Below are 21,577 nucleotides of genomic sequence, written 5' to 3'. Positions count from 1 at the left end.
TGAAATCCGAGTTTGAATCCGAGCTAATGTCGCTATAGCTTGCTGTTCTTTCCGCCATGTTTGTTTGTGTTGGCTTCACTATGTGACGTCACAGGAAAATGGACGATGGTTAAAATCAGGCACTTTGAAGCTTTTTTTAGGGATATTGTGTGATGGGTAAAAGTTTGAAAAAAAACTCCGAAAAATATAATAAGCCACTGGGAACTGATTTTTAATGGTTTTAACCATTCTGAAATTGTGATAATCTTCCCCTTTAACTACACACCGTAGGAGGATACAATAGCTAACCGCCAACAGCAAGCGAAAGTAGCGCGCCTGAATGTAAACAAATGGGTGGATACACAAAAATCTATAAGTATAAGAGCCATATGTAGTCGATACTGCAATGATTACGACAATATTTTTTTATCATCACAAAATCTTTTGTCATTTTTATTATTTATAAACTGAGGAAATACATCCCTGGACAGAGGACGACTTTGAATATGAGCAATATATGACCCTGTAACTCCTTGGTATTAGATCCACACCCGAATTTTTAGTATTATCCAAAACGTATGTAAAGAACAGAATAATAAGTGATTATTACGTTTTAACAGAAGTGTCGATAGAACATATTGAAACAGAAAGTAACCAGATATGATCAGGAAATGAACAAGTCGTGGTCAAAAGTTTACATACACTTGTGAAGGACATAATGTCATGGCTGTCTTGAGTTTCCAATCATTTCTACAACTTTTATTTTTTTTGTGATAGAGTGATTGGAGCACATACTTGTTGGTCACAAAAAAACATTCATGAAGTTTGGTTCTTTTATGAATTCATTATGGGTCTCCTGAAAATGTGACCAAATTTGCTGGGTCAAAAGTATACATACAACAATGTTAATATTTGGTTACATGTCCCTTGGCAAGTTTCACTGCAATAAGGCGCTTTTGGTAGCCATCCACAAGCTTCTGGCTGAATTTTTGACCACTCCTCTTGACAAAATTGGTGCAGTTCAGCTAAATGTGTTGGTTTTCTGACATGGACTTGTTTCTTCAGCATTGTCCACACGTTTAAGTCAGGACTTTGGGAAGGCCATTCTAAAACCTTAATTCTAGCCTGATTTAGCCATTCCTTTACCACTTTTGACGTGTGTTTGGGGTCATTGTCTTGTTGGAACACCCAACTCCGCCCAAGACCCAACCTCCGGGCTGATGATTTTAGGTAATTGGAGGTAATCCTCCGTTTTCATTGTCCCACTTACTCTCTGTAAAGCACCAGTTCCATGAGCAGCAAAACAGGCCCAGAGCATAATACTACCACCACCATGCTTGACGGGAGGAATGGCGTTCCTGGGATTAAAGGCCTCACCTTTTCTCCTCCAAACGTATTGCTGGGTATTGTGGCCAAACAGCTCAACTTTTTTTTCATCTGACCACAGAACTTTCCTCCAGAAGGTCTTATCTTTGTCCATGTGATGTCAGATGGAACAAAAATTGAGGTGTTTGGCCACAATACCCAGCAATATGTTTGGAGGAGAAACGTGTTTGCTTACTTACTACTAAAAGACAAGTTGTTTAGTATGTTCACTATGTTATTTAATGCCAAAATCGTTCTTTGATTGCAAAAGAAACATGCGTTTATTGTATCATAAGATTTTCTCCTAAAATATAGTCAATAATGAAATGTTTTGTGGTCTTCCTTTCACGAAATACATTTTGGTACCAGTACCAAAATACTGGCATTGCGACAACAGTAATATCTGTACATCAGCAAACAGACTTTGTATTAGACTTGGGTATTGTTGTAGCATGAATAAGGAACCATCCCAAAATAGAACCAAATCAGCCCATCTGCAGTGTCATGCTGATGGTCGTTGGTCTCCTCACAAATGAGCATGAATATTCCCTAATGATAATATCTTCACCCCAGCTGGCAGCGACACACGCCAATTCCCTTTTGGGGGTACCCCCGTGTCGTCCTGAGTCACCAGAATCCTTCAATTTAGGGGAGTGTTCCCCCCCAGCTTCTAAAAAAAACTGAACCCCACAGGAGACGACCTTGACCCCTGACTCTGACCCCTGCCACCCCCATCCCCCTTCAAGCCTCTCTACCCCCCCAAATGGGGTGCTCATTACCAGGTGTCAGTTATTAGGCTCCGGCATACGCTTGACAGCCCTAATTTATGGAGATTGTACGGCACGTGTGCGTATGTGTGGGGGGTTCTGTGTCTTCATTATGTTATTAAGACTCCTCTATGATAAAAGGTAAAAGTTTTGGAAAGCAGAGAATAGTCTATGAACCTTGCTGTTAATAGCTATTTAAAGAAAATAAAGAGTCATTAGCCTTTGTCGGTTGTAATTCGTAATATTAGCATTATCGCACATAAGTGAGTAGTGTTGTAACGATACTAAAATTATTTTGATACTTTTCAGTACTTTTCTAAATAAAGGGGACCACAACATTTTTTATTATTGGCTTTATTTTAACTAAAAAATCTTAGGGTACATTAAACATATGTTTATTATTGCACTTAAGTCCTTAAATAAAATAGTGAACATACTAGACAACTTGTCTTTTAGTAGTAAGTAAACAAACAAAGGCTCCTAATTAGTCTGCTGACATATGCAGTAACATATTGTGTCATTTATCATTCTATTATTTTGTCAACATTATTAAGGACAAGTGGTAGAAAATGAATGATTAATCTACTTCTTCATTTACTGTTAATATCTGCTTACTTTCTCTTTTAACATGTTCTATCTACACTTCTGTTAAAATGTTAAAAACACTTATTCTTCTGTCGTTTGATACTTTACATTAGTGTTGGATGATACCACACATTTGGGTATCAATCCGATACCAAGTCGTTACAGGATCATACATTGGTCATATTCAAAGTCCTGAGTTTATAAATATAATATACATTTTAAAAAAACCAAAGAAGATGTTGTCATGCCAAATAGTAGTATCGACTAGATACGTGCCTGTACTTGATATCATTACAGTGGATGTTAGGTGTAGATCCACCAATGGATTTACATTTAGACGCCGGTGAGCTACGGTGTGTAGTGAAGCATGTTTAGCTATTCCTCGTCAATGCAGGGATGATACTTGTAAGAAACTTACTTTGTTTATCGCCATGAAGACCAGCATTAGTGATTTAGAAGTAGCTAAAACACTGCTGACGGCGGATGAACTTTAGCCGCTAGCTAGCTAGCTAGCTAGTCATTTCTTCAAGCACCTCTTCCTGAGGGCGTTTCAGTGTTATAAATTCATCTTTATCGTTAGTTTTTAAGCCATAATGTGTCCGTTCTCCCTTTTCTGTCTACACACTTTGTCTGCTTGTAAGTACTCTGTGCTTGTGTGCTGCCGAACATGCTCCTCAGCTCGTAAACCAGCAATGTCACGACGTGGGGGGGGATGCGGGATCGGTACGTTTCAGAGGCGGTATAGGACCAAAAAGTATTAATTAGTATCGCGGTGCTATACTAATACCGGTATACCGTACAACCCTATATACATTTTACTAAAGTTCTTGTCAGGACAGGACTAATGTGTTAGTTTTGGATGTCGCTATAAATAAACAGCGGCCCGGTCACCGTGCACTGACGACATACCCAAAGCCATGAAGTCACATTTGAGCTGCGAAAAATAGACGCGGGTGATCAAAATGCGAACGTACGCTTCGCCGGATGCCATTTGGCTGCATACTTTGCATCGCTCACAGCCAGCTGATCATCGTTGTACTTTTCAGCTCTCTATGTTGTGACACATTGGCTGCCCTTATAGAGAAGCTCGTATGTGTGTGTGTGTGTGTGCGCACGCATTCACTGGGGGATGCTCTCACCATCCCAAACTCTGCCTCTGTCTCCAGCGCATCGGCAGCAGCTTACATAAGACCAGGGCAAAAATAGCAGCAGAGAGAGAGAAGAGGAAGGAGAGAGGGCTGTGCTGGCACGCACACGTAGCGGGACCGCGGGGCACGGCACAACCTACTAGCACGAACGTACCACCAAAAAAAAAAAAAAAAAAAAAAAAACATAACAGAAGGCAGGCTGTAGTCATCGGCCATTTGCACTTAGGTTTTATTTGTGTTTGCAGCATGGTGCAAATGATTGGTCCGACTCAAACACCAATTAATACCGTCAATGGCCAGGTGGTGGCTCCTTCAGAATACAGACTTTGACATTGAGCTTGTTATTTTCCATCAGGCCCCTCTCTGCTGCTTTTAATTGAGAAATTGATTTACTCACCTCAGCCAAGGAACACAAATTAATGATTGGATTAATGATGAAAGTATTATTGGATTAGATTTATAGAGCGCTTTTCTAGACACTCAAAGCGCTTCACAGTCACAACGTTTCCCTGCACGACGGGTAAATCCCACCTAACCTTATCCTTGTCCACACACACACACAATGGTCGTTTAAGACCCCCTCTCCCCCTCCCACCCAACGCGACCTAGTACGCATGCGCGGAAAATGTGCACGTCATAGTCACCTCCAGTGTTGCTTTGTGTGCAAGTTCTTAAATTAAATTGAACTTATCTGAACAATATCCAGTGTTGTGGTATTTCAATTAACTGGAATCCAGTGTGCTGTGGGGCCCTATTGTAGTGAATCACACCTGAGCCATCATAAATTAATCAAATATTTAATTGACACGTGAAAGTAAACAATGTGATAAAGAACATTTTACAACAATCAATCTAGGGATCTAGATATCTGGTCAGGACACTCCTCACTCTTTTGCCTTCACCTTCATTGTCCATTCCTTTTTGGTGACTTTATATAGTCTCGACCTAGACGTTGAGTCCGCGACATACATGGCGGACAATAACTGACACAGTCTGCTTTGCCAGTCCAAAAGCATTCGCCGTTTTCCGTAGTCTTCCCTCGACGGCCAGGTAATACAAAGCACACGCTACCTTTTTTATCACATTCACGGGAGCCCGCATTCTATTCAATTATTTCCCATTCTTGCTTGATGTACAGCTTAAGTTGTTCAACAGTCCGGGGGTCTCCGTGGTATTTTAGGCTTCATAATGCGCCACACATTTTCAATGGGAGACAAGTCTGGACTACAGGCAGGCCAGTCTAGTACCCGCACTCTTTTACTATGAAGCCACGCTGTTGTAACACGTGGCTTGGCATTGTCTTGCTGAAACAAGCAGGGGCGTCCATGATAACATTGCTTGGATGGCAACATATGTTGCTCCAAAACCTGTATGTACCTTTCAGCATTAATGGTGCCTTCACAGTTGTGTAAGTTACCCATGCCTTGGGCACTAATACACCCCCATACCATCACAGATGCTGGCTTTTGAACTTTGCGCTTATAACAATCCGGATGGTTCTTTTCCACTTTGGTCCAGAGGACACGAGGCCCACAGTTTTCAAAAACATTTTGAAATGTGGACTCGTCAGACCACAAAACACTTTTCCACTTCGCATCAGTCCATCTTAGATGAGCTCGGGCCCAGCCAAGCCGGCAGCGTTTCTGGGTGTTGTTGATAAATGGCTTTCGCTTTGCATAGTAGAGTTTTAACTTGCAATTACAGATGTAGCGACGAACTGTAGTTACTACCAGTGGTGTTCTGAAGTGTTCCTGAGCCCATGTGGTGATATCCTTTACACACTGGTGTCGCTTTTTGATGCAGTACCACCTAAGGAATTGAAGGTCCGTAATAGCATCGCTTACGTGCAGTGATTTCTCCAGAGTCTCTGAACCTTTTGATGATATTACGGACCGTGGATGGTGAAATCCCTACATTTCTTGCAATAGCTCGTTGACAAATGTTGTTCTGTAAACTGTTGGACAATTTACTCACGCATTTGTGCACAAAGTGGTGACCCTCGCACCATCCTTGTTTGTAAATGACTGAGCTATTCCTGGAAGCTGCTTTCAAACCCAATCATGGCACCCACCTGTTCCCAATTAGCCTGTTCACCTGTGGGATGTTCCAAATAAGTGTTTGACGAGCATTCCTCAACTTTTTCAATCTTTTTTGCCACTTGTGCCAGCTTTTTTGAAACATGTTGCAGGCATCAAACTCCAAGTGAGCTAATATTTGCAAAATATAACAACGTTTTCCAGTTCGAACCTTAAGTATTTTGTCTTTGCAGTCTATTCAATTGAATATAGGTTGAAAAGGATTTGCAAATCTTTGTATTCTGTTTTTATTTGCGATTTACACAACGTGGCAACTTCAACTGGTTTTTGGGGTTGGTAGCTCAATGCATCATTTTTAGAAAAATACACTGAATTATGTTGGATTCAAATCTGTTGACAGAGAGTTTTGATATGTAGAACCAGGATGCAGCGATTGCCGTCCTTCCTACCTGCGAACACCACGGCCACAACTTAAAGGGGAACATTATCACCAGACCTATGTAAGCGTCAATATATACCTTGATGTTGCAGAAAAAGACCATATATTTTTTTAACCGATTTCCGAACTCTAAATGGGTGAATTTTGGCGAATTAAACGCCTTTCTATTATTCGCTCTCGGAGCGATGACGTCACAACGTGACGTCACATCGGGAAGCAATCCGCCATTTTCTCAAACACCGAGTCAAATCAGCTCTGTTATTTTCCGTTTTTTCGACTGTTTTCCGTACCTTGGAGACATCATGCCTCGTCGGTGTGTTGTCGGAGGGTGTAACAACACGAACAAGTTGCACCAGTGGCCCAAAGATGCGAAAGTGGCAAGAAATTGGACGTTTATTCCGCACACTTTACCGACGAAAGCTATGCTACGACAGAGATGGCAAGAATGTGTGGATATCCTGCGACACTCAAAGCAGATGCATTTCCAACGATAAAGTCAAAGAAATCTGCCGCCAGACCCCCATTGAATCTGCCAGAGTGTGTGAGCAATTCAGGGACAAAGGACCTCGGTAGCACGGCAAGCAATGGCGGCAGTTTGTTCCCGCAGACGAGCGAGCTAAACCCCCTGGATGTCTTGGCTCACACCGTCCCTTATGCCCCCGAAGATGATCAAGAGAAGAATATCGACCCTAGCTTCTCTGGCCTGCTGACATCAACTCCAAAACTGGACAGATCAGCTTTCAGGAAAAGAGAGCGGATGAGGGTATGTCTACAGAATATATTAATTGATGAAAATTGGGCTGTCTGCACTCTCAAAGTGCATGTTGTTGCCAAATGTATTTCATATGCTGTAAACCTAGTTCATAGTTGTTAGTTTCCTTTAATGCCAAACAAACACATACCAATCGTTGGTTAGAAGGCGATCGCCGAATTCGTCCTCGCTTTCTCCCGTGTCGCTGGCTGTCGTGTCGTTTTCGTCGGTTTCGCTTGCGTACGGTTCAAACCGATATGGCTCACTAGCTTCAGTTTCTTCTTCAATTTCGTTTTCGCTACCTGCCTCCACACTACAACCATCCGTTTCAATACATGCGTAATCTGTTGAATCGCTTAAGCCGCTGAAATCCGAGTCTGAATCCGAGCTAATGTCGCTATAGCTTGCTGTTCTATGCGCCATGTTTGTTTGTGTTGGCATCACTATGTGACGTCACAGGAAAATGGACGGGTGTATATAACGATGGTTAAAATCAGGCACTTTGAAGCTTTTTTTAGGGATATTGCGTGATGGGTAAAATTTTGAAAAAAACTTTGAAAAATAAAATAAGCCACTGGGAACTGATTTTGAATGGTTTTAACCCTTCTGAAATTGTGATAATGTTCCCCTTTAAGCTATACCAAACCCTACCAGGGTTGAACCAAACTGAGCTGTACCGTCAGAAGTTAAAACATGGCTTTAATTTCTCTTGGCACCCGTTACATAAGCTTGCTCTCCTTGTGTCTATGATTTCCCCTCATTTGCAGTCGTCTCTTGTTTTTGCGTGCGTGCGAGCGCTGCCTGGCCCTCTTTAGAATCCATAGGCAGGAGAGGCCAGAGGGACAATACGTGGCTGGATGAGGCTAATCCCAGCTCCCGCTCTTGTTAGCGGATGAAGGGGTCGTTACGTAGGAAAAAGACACCGGGGTTTTTTTGGAATGAAAGAGGGTCAACGCGGCAGCTGTGGAAGAAAGGCACACGTTGCGGGTGCAACATGCATCAACAAGGCGGCCTTGCACTTCATCCCCCTCCCTCTCCACTCTCTTTTGGTTCGAACGTGCTTTAAAGTGTTGGCAGGAAATGAGCGAGGGGTGGGGCGGGTGGGGTAAAGAAAGATTAAAAGCCTCAGAACGGGAGAGTGAAGGATGGGGATAAACAATGAAAACGATCTCACGGAGCTACTGCGAATCCCAGCAGGTTTCAACGGCGTACATGCGCGCTCCTAAAGAAGAGCGACGTCCTCCCACTTTGTCTGATTCCCCCCCTTTCCCGTTCCATTGAACTGTCAACCGTTTAAAAGGGGGCCCACTTATGAAACGGTCTCATTTTGAGCGCTGCTGGCGGGGGTTAATTAATATTTTCACGGGTGTAGGTCGGTGACCCCGCGAGGGCTGCGAATAGGCACGTGTGACCCCAGGAGCCCCCCCCTCCCCTTCTGTCCAACCCCCCCATTACCCTGCGCTTTCAAGAAGCGAGGCTCTCATGCATAATGCAGAGGGAACAGGGAGGCTCTCATTAATAATTACTGCCGCCTTTGACGGATGGAGAAAATAACGAAGGGGGCTGTTAAAAATGGAGAAAGCGCATGAGAGCGACGAGAGGGGAGAACCAAGAGTTTTTATGTGGTTGGGGGCTTGTGTTTGTTCCCGTTGTGTTTCTTTGAGGACTTAACTCTTTTGGGAATGGCTCTGGAGTGGGAAAAATCAAAAGCAAGGCTGGAGCTGTGGGTGGAGCTATTGCTTTGATTGGGGAGTCGCTCCACCGCTGGTACTGTATAAGATCTCTGAAGATGTGATGAATATTCCAACATCACGGTCGTAGGTCTTTGATAGTGGAGGCAAATACTCACCGGCCCCAACATTAGGTACACATGCTTCCTCTAAGGCCCCGTTTACACTAAAGGGGTAAATCCCACCTAACCTTATCCTTGTCCACACACACAACAATGCCACCGTTTAAGACTCCCTTCCCCCTCCGTCTGCCGGCGCAACGCGACCTAGTACGCATGCGCGGAAAATGCGCACGTCATAGTCACCTCCAGTGTTGCTTTGTGTGCAAGTTCTTAAAGGGGAACATTATCACAATTTCAGAAGGGTTAAAACCATTAAAAATCAGTTCCCAGTGGCTTATTTTATTTTTCGAAGTTTTTTTCAAAATTTTACCCATCACGCAATATCCCTAAAAAAAGCTTCAAAGTGCCTGATTTTAACCATCGTTATAAACACCCGTCCATTTTCCTGTGACGTCACACAGTGATGCCGATACAAACAAACATGGCGGAAAGAACAGCAAGCTATAGCGACATTAGCTCGGATTCAAACTCGGATTTCAGCGGCTTAAGCGATTCAACAGATTACGCATGTATTGAAACGGATGGTTGTAGTGTGGAGGCAGCTAGCGAAAACAAAATTTAAGAAGAAACTGAAGCTATTGAGCCATATCGGTTTGAACCGTATGCAAGCGAAACCGACGAAAACGACACGACAGCCAGCGACACGGGAGAAAGCGAGGACGAATTCGGCGATCGCCTTCTAACCAACGATTGGTATGTGTTTGTTTGGCATTAAAGAACAACTATGAACTAGGTTTACAGCATATGGAATACATTTGGCAACAACATGCACTTTGAGAGTGCAGACAGCCCAGTTTTCATCAATTAATATATTCTGTAGACATACCCTCATCCGCTCTCTTTTCCTGGGGGTCTGGCGGCAGATTTCTTTGACTTTATCGTTGGAAATGCATCTGCTTTGAGTGTCGCAGGATATCCACACATTCTTGCCATTTCTGTCGTAGCATAGCTTTCGTCGTTAAAGTGTGTAGAACAAACGTCCAATTTCTTGCCACTTTCGCATCTTTGGGCCACTGGTGCAACTTGAATCCGTCCCTGTTCGTGTTGTTACACCTTCCGACAACACACCGACGAGGCATGATGTCTCCAAGGTACGGAAAACAGTCGAAAAAACGGAAAATAACAGAGCTGATTTGACTCGGTGTTTGTAATGTGTTTGAGAAAATGGCGGATTGCTTCCCGATGTGACGTCACAACGAGAGCGAATAATAGAAAGGCGTTTAATTCGCCAAAATTCACCCATTTAGAGTTCGGAAATCGGTTAAAAAAATATATGGTCTTTTTTCTGCAACATCAAGGTATATATTGACGCTTACATAGGTCTGGTGATAATGTTCCCCTTTAAATGTACAAACCCCGTTTCCATATGAGTTGGGAATTTGTGTTAGATGTAAATATAAACGGAATACAATGATTTGCAAATATTTTTCAACCCATATTCAGTTGAATATGCTACAAAGACAACATATTTGATGTTCAAACTGATAAACATTTTTTTTTTTGCAAATAATCATTAACTTTAGAATTTGATGCCAGCAACACGTGACAAAGAAGTTGGGAAAGGTGGCAATAAATACTGATAAAGTTGAGGAATGCTCATCAAACACTTATTTGGGACATCCCACAGGTGAACAGGCAAATTGGGAACAGGTGGGTGCCATGATTGGGTATAAAAGTAGATTCCATGAAATGCTCAGTCTTTCACAAACAAGGATGGGGCAAGGGTCACCACTTTGTCAACAAATGCGTGAGCAAATTGTTGAACAGTTTAAGAAAAGCTTTTCTCAACCAGCTATTGCAACAACAGAACAGAACAACATTTGTCAACGAGCTATTGCAAGAAATTTAGGGATTTCACCATCTATGGTCCGTAATATCATCAAAGGGTTCAGAGAATCTGGAGAAATCACTGCACGTAAGCAGCTAAGCCCGTGAGCTTCGATCCCTCAGGCTGTACTGCATCAACAAGCGACATCAGTGTGTAAAGGATATCACCACATGGGCTCAGGAACACTTCAGAAACCCACTGTCAGTAACTACAGTTGGTCGCTACATCTGTAAGTGCAAGTTAAAACTCTCCTTTGCAAGGCGAAAACCGTTTATCAACAACACCCAGAAACGCCGTCGGCTTTGCTGGGCCTGAGCTCATATAAGATGGACTGATACAAAGTGGATAAGTGTTCTGTGGTCTGACGAGTCCACATTTCAAATTGTTTTTATATCTGGTCAGGACACTCCTCACTCTTTTGTCTTCACCTTCATTGTCCATTCGTTTTTGGTGACTTTATATATTCTAGACCTAGACGTTGAGTCCGCGACATACATGGCGGACAATAACTGATACAATCTGCTTTGCCAGTCCAAAAGCATTCGCCGTTTTCCGTAGTCTTCCCTCATCGGCCAGGTAATACAAAGCACACGCTACCTTTTTTATCACATCCACGGGAGCCCGCATTCTCGTTGTCTCTCCTTCGACAAATGGATGAAGTTTTTGGGTAAGTAGAATCACAGTTGACCCGGACATTTGAAAGTTCCTCCATCTTTCCAGTGGTTAGCTCTGGTTGTTATGAAGCTGGCTGTGGCGCGTTCTTTCTGACGTCACTTCCTGTGTGAGGCACGGTCTTTCTGGCGTCACTTCCTCTCCGAACTCAGTTTGTAAACGATCAATGAGTCCACACAAAGCTAAGAGCCGGAGATTCAAGAAATAGACGGCGCACTTACCCGTGTAAAAAATTATCCAAGGAGGGGGACCTTAAACGATGGTTTGGTGTGGCTGAAATGGGGCTTAGGCTAAATAATTATTCGTTTAAGGGGTTATCCGGCTTAGTGTAGATATAGCCTAAATGTCCAATACAAGAGCTGTATCAACAAAAAATTAATTAGCAAAGTGAATAAATAATTGTCAGTATAGGGCAGGGGTCGGCAACCTTTACCACTCAAAGAGCCATTTTGACACGTTTCACAAAATGAAGAAAACAATGGGAGCCACAAAACTCTTTTGAAATTTAAAATGAAATAACACTGCATACAAAGTTTTTTTTTGCTTTGTGCTATGTATAAATCAGGGGTCTCAGACACGCGGCCCGCACCTTAAAATGAAAATGTAATGTTAGTACGGCCCGCGAGTTTTATATGAATGCCAACTTGCCAACCCTCCCAATTTTTCCGGGAGACTACCGAATTTCAGAGCAACTATTCTCTCGAATGTCTGCTGATATTCACCCAAACAACAATAATAAGGACGTGCTATGATGGCACTGCCTTTAGCGCCCTCTACAACCAGTACAAAAAGCTTGCCAGCCCAGTCACATGCTGTATGCGGCTTCTGCAGACACACGTAAGTAACTGCAAGGCATACTTGTTCAACGGCCATACAGGTCACACTGAGGGTGCCCGTTTAAACAACTTTAACACTCTTACTAATATGCGCCTCCGTGCGTTGGTTGAGGTAGGCGGGGTTTGGGGGGGCGGGGTTTGGTGGTAGCGGGGGTGTATAATGTAGCCCGGAAGAGTTAGGGATGCATGGGTTTCTGGGTATTTATTCTGTTGTGTTTATGTTGTGTTACAGTGCGGATGTTCTCCCGAAATGTGTTTGTCATTCTTGTTTGGTGTGGGTTCACAGTGTGGCGCATATTAGTAGGAGTGTTAAAGTTGTTTATATCACAACCCTCAGTGTAACCTGTATGGCTGTTGACCAAGTATGACTTGCAGTCACTTACGTGTGTAAGCAGAGGCCGCATGCAACATGTGACCGGGCCGGCACGCAGATAGCACGGTGTAAAAGCGGACATGTTGTAGAGGACGTTAAAGCCAGTGCCATCACGGCACGCCCTCATTAATGTTGTCCGGATGAAAATCGGAGAATGTTTTTCACAGGAGATTTCCGGGAGAGGCACCGAAATCCGGAAACCTCCCGGAAAAATGCAGCTGAGCCGCATCAGAGTGATCAAAGAGCTGCATGCGGCTCCGGAGCCGCGGGTTGCCGACCCCTGGTATTGGGGTATAGACAGCATTTTGTTAGCAGTTTTGACCCAGTTTGGTTCAGTTCTGCCCTTGGCCTGGTTGAGAACATTTTAAGGTAGAGGGCTGCTACAGGGCAGCTTCTAGGCTGATCAGAGCAAAGCCCCTGATGGACAGCCAATGGTGAAACGTGGCCTTTCATGGAGGGTCACCATTGTACTCAACATTGCTGCGGGCAAGATGGCGGACATCCAGTTCTACAGAGATGGATGGTAGCGATGCATTGCCTAAGCAGTAGACTGTAGATAGCACTATGAAAGAATCAGACTCTGTTATTGCCTGGATCAGTACACTATAAGGCCCTGTCTACATTAAGCCGGATAACTCCTTAAACAAATAATTATTTAGCCTAAGCTCCATTTCAGCCACACCAAACCATCGTTTAAGGTCCTCCTCCTTGGATAATTTTTCACACGGGTAAGCGCGCCGTGTATTTCTTGAATCTCTGGCTCTCAGCTTTGTATGGACTCATCGATCGTTTACCAACTGAGTTCGGAGAGGCAGTGACGCCAGAAAGACCACGCCCACACAAGAAGTGACATCAGAAAGAATGCGCCACAGCCAGCTTCATAATAAAGCGGTTTCGGAACTCGGAGTTAACCACTGGAAATATGGAGGCGAGTCATCCAGACATGCCCGTGTTTCTCCTTCCGTCTGTACAGACGCTTGTGGAAATCACACATGAATACCTTAAAAGAAGAAAACGCGCGATTGCAGCTATTTGGGATACAACACTTCTCAGACGACAAGAGAACTTTCCAATGTCCAGGTCAGCTGTGATTCCACTTACCGAAAAACTTTGTCCATTTGTCGGAGGAGACACAACGAGAATGCGGACTCCTGTGGATGTGATTAAAAAAAAAAAAGGTAGCGTGTGCTTTGTATTACCTGGCCGTCGAAGGAAGACTACGGAAAACAGCGATTGGTTTTGGACTGGCAAAGCAAACTGTATCAGTTATTGTCCGCCATGTATGTCGCTGACTCAACGTCTAGGTCCAGAGTATATAAAGTCACCAAAAACGAATGGACAATGAAGGTCAATAACCATTGTGTGTGTGTGGACAAGGATAAGGTTAGGTGGGATTTACCCTGGATAACCTTAGTATAGAAGGGGCCTAAGGAAAAAGGTCTCTCGTCATTCAAGCTTACAAATTCGCATTCTGTAGACATGATTATTATGAGGCTTATTCACAGCCAATGCAATGTGCACTCGCATTATTCTCAAAATGACTGTTTATAGTAATTACAGCAGGAGGGATGGCATTAAGGTTGCGTTGTAGCAGTCTTCACATTAGGCAGATCAGCATGTCAGGAATTGGTCTGCATCTTGTGTTTCAAGATGGTCACTGCATTTATTAGGTATACTGTATGTATGTTAAAGGAAGGTTTAAACCAGGGGTGTCAAACTCATTTTAGATCGGGGGCCACATGGAGAAAAATCTACTCCCGAGGGGGTCGGACTGGTAAAATCACGGCACGATAACTTAAAAATAAAGACAACTTCAGATTGTTTTCGTTGTTTAAAAATAGAACAAGCACATTCTGAAATCTGTACAAATCCTAATGTTGTTGGGTTTTTTTTTTTTTCAATTACCTGTTGCGGTCAACAGTATATATACGTTTTTTGTCGTTATTTATATTTTCTGAATAAATGATGTACAAATGTTTGTCAGTCAACTCATTGGTGTTAATTTTCAATCTATCAAGATAACAAAATTATATCAAAATCAAATTACAGTATGTTATTCATGTAGTTTGATCATTTTCCTCGACTAATGTACTAACATCATGTGGTTTATTTTGTACATATGTAGCATCATCTACAAAGATACAAAGAATTGCTATTGCGACATCGAGTGAACACATTTAGAACAGCTGTTTCTTACATTCAACAATTTCAGGTACATTTTTATACTTAGCAAACTCATCCCACGGGCCGGATAAAACCTGTTTGCGGACCTTTTCCGGCCCTCGGGCCATACGTTTGACACTCCTGGTTTAAACTGTCCTAGGTCTCACTTACACAGTACTGTTCTCTGATGCGATCATTGTAGTAGTATGCTTAATGGGGCCTATGATGATTTTCATCTACATTTAAAACATTTCATTGTGTTTTAGATGATATGTATTGGATATACTTTGGTGTACATTTACGTACATTTTGCTCCATAATCATATTTATCACCCGTTTTTTGAGTCTGTCTACAAAATGTTGTTTGTGTCATTTCCAGATTGCAAATGAAACCACGCCCCGCCCTCTTCAGAAGGATCAGGATTTATCTTTTGAAAGTGTACACAGTGTAAAATATACATCTTGAAGTGGTCACTGCTATTTTCTTTCCCAGACACGGTCGAAAATGAACTTCATTACCATTATATAGATTCACCTGGCCACAACACTAAGTACACCTGTACACTCTCCGATCGATGCAGAGCTGCATTTTTTTTTTTAAAGCTGCATTTACAGCATGCTATCCACAATATTGCCATTACAGTGGTCTGAATGTTATGCTATTATCTATAAGGATCAAGGTATTGTAATGAATTTAGGACTGTGATACTTAGGCCTGAGCCAATAACAAATTTTGCTGGACCCCTCGTGACCCCGAAAGGGACAAGCAGTAGAAAATGGATAGATGGATGGGTGTATTGTCTCCAACATTATTGCCGTCAAAAGATATTATAGTCGGCATTATTTTGAGACCAAATTAATGTTATGCACATTGTAATGTTATCATAGTATATAATAATACTAATTATGCAAGTAACCCTTTTAAACGCAATAAAACTTTTGGATATAATTAGCATTTTTCAACATTGTAACTGGAAGGTCAGACCTGTTAGCAAAAAATTGAACTCCCATAAATATTGAACATCTTGAAATGCCATCTCCTCCAACAAATTTGGCATACTGGTTCGCTCGTCCATGTTGATGGGCTCATGTTGCTCCCTCATTTTGAAGCCGAACTATTCCCACACAGGGACATTTGCAATAATTTTTTTCCTCCTAAGTTGTGTTACTTTGTAGTGCATCTCACTAGTGAGCAGCAACGTGCGAGGCTCTCGACGTGCATCCTGTGTGTCTGCCTGCTAGCGAGACAAAGATTGTGGATGGTTGACGAGACTGTTCACTGCATTCATTTCATTCTACTATTGAATTAACGCACTCAGGCTCTGAAAGCAAAGCACAGAATGAACCCTCTTGCACCTTGATTGGAAGTGAGGAACAAATAAAAGACATGGACGTGGCAATTTATTGTTTCGGTCAATATTATTGAGTTCATTTTAAAGTTAAAGTTAACAAGTTAAAGTTCCAATGATTCTCACACACACACACTAGGTGTGGTGAAATGAACCTCTGCATTTGACCCATCCCCTTGTTCACCCCCTGGGAGGTGAGGAGAGCAGTGAGCAGCACCGTTGGCCATGCCCAGGAATAATTTTTGGTGATTTAACCCCCAATTCCAACCCTTGATGCTGAGTGCCAAGCAGGGAGGTAATGGGTCCCATTTTTATAGTCTTTGGTATGAACTCACGACCTACCGATCTCAGGGCGGACACTCTAACCACAAAGCCACTGATTTATTGATTTCGATTTGATTTACCGTATTTTCCGGACTATACACTGCACCAATGTATTAGCCGCACCCTCTACATTTTAGGGGAATAATTTTTTTCCCCCATATATTAGCCACACCAGACTACAAACTATAAGCCGCAGATATACATGTTGCGAAATGAGTTATTTACACAGACAGATTTTTTTACATACCTTAATTGTTTCCAAATGATGTCTGTAGCACGGCAGTAAAACAGCTGATCAAGCAAAACAGATGATCGTCATGAACCACTAGCTGCGGAAGCTAGCTCTCCAATTGGCCAAACCTACTCAATAACTCCACGGTGACATCTTGGTAGGTTTACTGAGGAATTTGTCAAACTGAAACAATACAAAAAGAATGCCGTTGTTAGTTTATAACACCAAAACAGACAGTTGTAAATGTGTTAGCATATTAGCTAATGCTAACGACGCTAGCGGCATTACATTACGATACCACATACAAATATGCATGAAAACACTCCTACAGACATCACACATGGTACGGTGTAGTGAGTATAAACTGTTTTAGTTATACTGTAAAACTTACAAACGTTGCTTAGAGTTAGGAATGAAGAATCCATTTGAGTAGAAACGCTATGGACGGCTAGAAGACTGAATGTCACTCTACTTCCAGTTGAAAACACAAAAAGGAAGGACATTGCAGCACCTGCAGTGAGCAAATTCGTCCAAAACATGGCGCTATAGCACAAAAAGTATAACAACTTTTCAGTATATTTGCCTGTTTTTTTTAACTATTATTATGGCCGTAAGTTTAAAAAAGTCTACAAATTAGCCGCACCATCCTATAAGCCGCAGGGTGCAAAGTGTAGGAAAAAAGTAGCGGCTTATAGTCTAGAATTTACAGTATTTACATCGTCCCAGGCCTAAAGATACAATGAGGCTGTCAAATACAGTGATTAAAATGAAAGTGTGTGGGGGTGCACAGACGTTGCATGAATACATGCAATGCAAGATTATATCCGAGTGGGATATTTGGGACAAGCGGTAGAAAATGGATGGATGGATGGATAGATATTTGAAGCTTCTCTCTAGTAACGTGTGATCAGTGAATGTAAACGTGCTGTGTTAGTAATGAAAGTTTGCATTGCATTATTTTGCATGCGGAAACAGTGTGTCTATGCCTAAACATCACAATAGCAAGTATCACAGTGTGAACATTATAATGGGCTTTTTTTGGGTTATACTGTTGTCAGTGTGGGCAAGGTATTGGTATGGCATCCTTATAGTGGGCTAAGTATTGTGCTGCCATTGATAAGGGGCAACACATTGTGATACCGGTAGTATTATACTGGGTAAATACTGTATGTATCAAGATCGTATAATTTTATCCAATTTCCTTGTTCTCTGTAACAGAACAGTGAACAAATAAATAATAAATAAATAATATACCATAATAAGCAAACAAATATTAAATACATAAATAATCTTTGTCTCAATAAAAAAAAAAAAAGGGAAGTATTATACTGGGTAAATACTGTATACATCAAGATCGTATAATTTTATCCAATTTCATTGTTCTCTGTAACAGAACAGTGAACAAATAAATAATAAATAAATAATATAATAAGCAAACAAATAGTACTGCATAAGCAAACAAATATTACTGTATATATCAAGATCGTATAATTATTCAATACTAACAATTGTACTATGAATGGGGAGGTTGTTGTACTACCATAATGAGCTAACTATTGCAACATTTAAAATATTGATGAGAGTAGAGCTAGACAGATGCAAAAATGAATGATATAGAGCAGAATAAAGAGTGAAGAAAAAGCCAACGAGGAGGCTTTCATGCATGCCAAAGCCGCTCAATAACGTCGCTTATGAAGCACATACTAACTGTGGCAGCCCCTTATCCACTCGTACTTTGCCGGGGTCCTCCAAACACACTGATGTAAAGCTGATGAAAATGTTGACAGTGCTGAGATGACAATGAAAATTAAAATGCACCCACCTACACGAGCCCATAGACCAGCAAACGCTGCAGACAACCGTTCACTCCTGAAAGTGATAGCCTAAATACATTTGGCTCCATGAATTCAAGATGATGACATAATTGTGAAAACCTTTTACATGCAAATAGACTGGTGGTGTCGGTGGTGATGGTGAGCACTCATGCCTGCAATTGTGTGTGTTGTTTGTACGCAGGTATGAAGCAGCATGCCGACATCGGGACTCAGTACCGTTCTGTCATTTATGCAAGCAGTGCGGATCAACTGGAGCCGGCATTGAAGAGCAAATTGGCCTACCAGAAGGTGGTACACATGCATAATATAGTGTCTTTATAGGTAGCTTCGGGGTAGTGATGCATTAACAGAAATGTATTATTTGGTTGGAAGAGGTCTATGAATGTTCTCATTCATCCAGGTCATCTCAGGGCAAATGGACTGTTTGGTTTGTCTTAGGCCCCGTTTACAGGTTATCCAGGGTAAATTCCACCTAACCTTATCCGTGTCCACACACAACAATGCCACCGTTTAAGACCCCCTCCCTCCTCCGTCCGCCGGCGCAACGCGACCTAATACGCATGCACGGGAGCCCGCATTTTCGTTGACTCTCCTTCCACAAATTGACAAGGTTTTTCGCTAAGTAGAATCACAGCTGACCTGGACATTGGAAAGTTCTCTTGCCGTCTGAGAAGTGTTGTATCTGAAATAGCTGCAATCGCTTTCTCTTAAAGGGGAACATTAGCGTCAATATATACCTTGATGTTGCAGAAAAAAGACCATATATTTTTTTAACCGATTTCCGAACTCTAAATGGGTGAATTTTGGCGAATTAAACACCTTTTTAATATTCACTCTCGGAGCGATGACGTCACAACGCGACGTCGCATCGGAAAGCAATCAGCCATTTTCTCAAACACCGAGTCAAATCAGCTCTGTTATTTTCCGTTTTTTCGACTGTTTTCCGTACCTTGGAGACATCATGCCTCGTCGGTGTGTTGTCGGAGGGTGTAACAACACGAACAGGGACAGATTCAAGTTGCACCAGTGGCCCAAAGATGCGAAAGTGGCAAGAAATTGGACGTTTGTTCCGCACACTTTGCCGACGAAAGCTATGCTACGACAGAGATGGCAAGAATGTGTGGATATCCTGCGACACTCAAAGCAGATGCATTTCCAACGATAAAGTCAAAGAAATCTGCCGCCAGACCCCCATTGAATCTGCCGGAGTGTGTGAGCTATTCAGGGACAAAGGACCTCGCTAGCACGGCAAGCAATGGCGGCAGTTTGTTCCCGCAGACGAGCGAGCTAAACCCCCTGGATGTCTTGGCTCACACCGTCCCGAAGATGATCAAGAGAAGAATATCGACCCTAGCTTCCCTGGCCTGCTGACATGAGGGTATGTCTACAGAATATATTAATTGATGAAAATTGGGCTGTCTGCACTCTCAAAGTGCATGTTGTTGCCAAATGTATTTCATATGCTGTAAACCTAGTTCATAGTTGTTAGTTTCCTTTAATGCCAAACAAACACATACCAATCGTTGGTTAGAAGGCGATCGCCGAATTCGTCCTCGCTTTCTCCCGTGTCGCTGGCTGTCGTGTCGTTTTCGTCGGTTTCGCTTGCATACGGTTCAAACCGATATGGCTCAATAGCTTCAGTTTCTTCTTCAATTTCGTTTTCGCTACCTGCCTCCACACTACAACCATCCGTTTCAATACATTCGTAATCTGTTGAATCGCTTAAGCCGCTGAAATCCGAGTCTGAATCCGAGCTAATGTCGCTATAGCTTGCTGTTCTTTCCGCCATGTTTGTTTGTGTTGGCTTCACTATGTGACGTCACAGGAAAATGGACGGGTGGTTAAAATCAGGCACTTTGAAGCTTTTTTTAGGGATATTGCGTGATGGGTAAAAATTTTAAAAAAACTTTGAAAAATATAATAAGCCACTGTGAACTGATTTTTAATGGTTTTAACAATTCTGAAATTGTGATAATGTTCCCCTTTAAGGTATTCATGTGTGATTTCCACAAGCATCTGTACAGACGGAATGAAAAACACGGGCATGTCTGGATGACTCGCCTTCATTTTTCCAGTGGTTACCTTAGGGTTACAAAACCGCTTTATCATGAAGCTGGCTGTGGCGCGTTCTTTCTGGCGTCACTTCCTCTCCGAACTCAGTTTGTAAACGATCAATGAGTGTCATACAAAGCTAAGTGCCGGAGATTCAAGAAATACACGGCGCACTTAAATGCTGGTTTAGTGTGGCTGAAACGGGGCTTAGGCTAGATAATTATTCGTTTAAGGGGTTATCCAGCTTAGTGTAGACATAGCCTGAGTCACCATTGCGTAGAAGTCTTTGGGAAATCGATTCCATGGAGTTTTACGCGGCCAGGTGGACTAGTTTGTTAAGCGCAATGTTCGGCCGTACCTGATATATGAAAACCGATGCAAACTGTGAACTGAACTAAGAGTGGGGTGTACGAAAACCACTGTCTACACTAACACTTCTACCTGGGGGATTCCAGATATTTTGGACTGGTTGTAGTCTTTCCACAGCGATCGTTCTGCCACACAAGACCTCGATGCTCACGAGGGGAAATTATACTTCAACGATTGTCGTTGGCTTGGTCAGTAGGATTGCTCCTTTACATCAAAACAGTTGTTTTTCTCACTAGGAGAGGGTGAAACCATCCTTGCCCATCCTGGTTTCAAGGTTGGCAGCAAAATGGTGCCCTGTAGTCACGTGACGGGCTTTTGACCAGTTAGAGAAAGTATGGACGGAGGATCTCCTAAATGATTGGTCCAAAGCCCATCACGTGACTATAGGGCGCTAGTTGGCAGTTTAAAGAAGAGCACTAGGATAGTCGTTGGGGGAAGTTGAACTAAATTCATTTGATGAAAATTGTGTCATGGAAACAGACGTTCAGAACATCCAAAGGGAGATTTTTCCCAGGGCATTGAAACTAAACATTTTAATCTAATAGCTGATTTTCAAGTCTCCATACATCAATTAAGTAACCTCAGTCAAATGCCCATGCTTATCACCTTTTAGCAGTACCTA

At 42.4% G+C, this 21,577-nt stretch overlaps 1 protein-coding gene across 2 annotated transcripts in view; it reads left to right on the top strand.

Moving 5' to 3' along the window:
• msrab (methionine sulfoxide reductase Ab) overlaps positions 1 to 21,577 on the top strand; it is a 109,921-nt gene that overhangs the window by 61,410 nt on the left and 26,934 nt on the right. For both annotated transcript variants that reach the window (XM_061968201.2, XM_061968202.2), the window contains exon 6: positions 18,716 to 18,822. In XM_061968201.2, coding sequence (XP_061824185.2) covers positions 18,716 to 18,822 — 107 coding nt within the window. The remainder of the gene's footprint in view (positions 1 to 18,715; positions 18,823 to 21,577) is intronic.

The sequence above is a fragment of the Nerophis lumbriciformis genome, linkage group LG08 (assembly GCF_033978685.3).
Source record: "Nerophis lumbriciformis linkage group LG08, RoL_Nlum_v2.1, whole genome shotgun sequence".
NCBI lineage: Eukaryota > Metazoa > Chordata > Actinopteri > Syngnathiformes > Syngnathidae > Nerophis > Nerophis lumbriciformis.
This window is presented reverse-complemented; position numbering and strand designations above follow the sequence as displayed.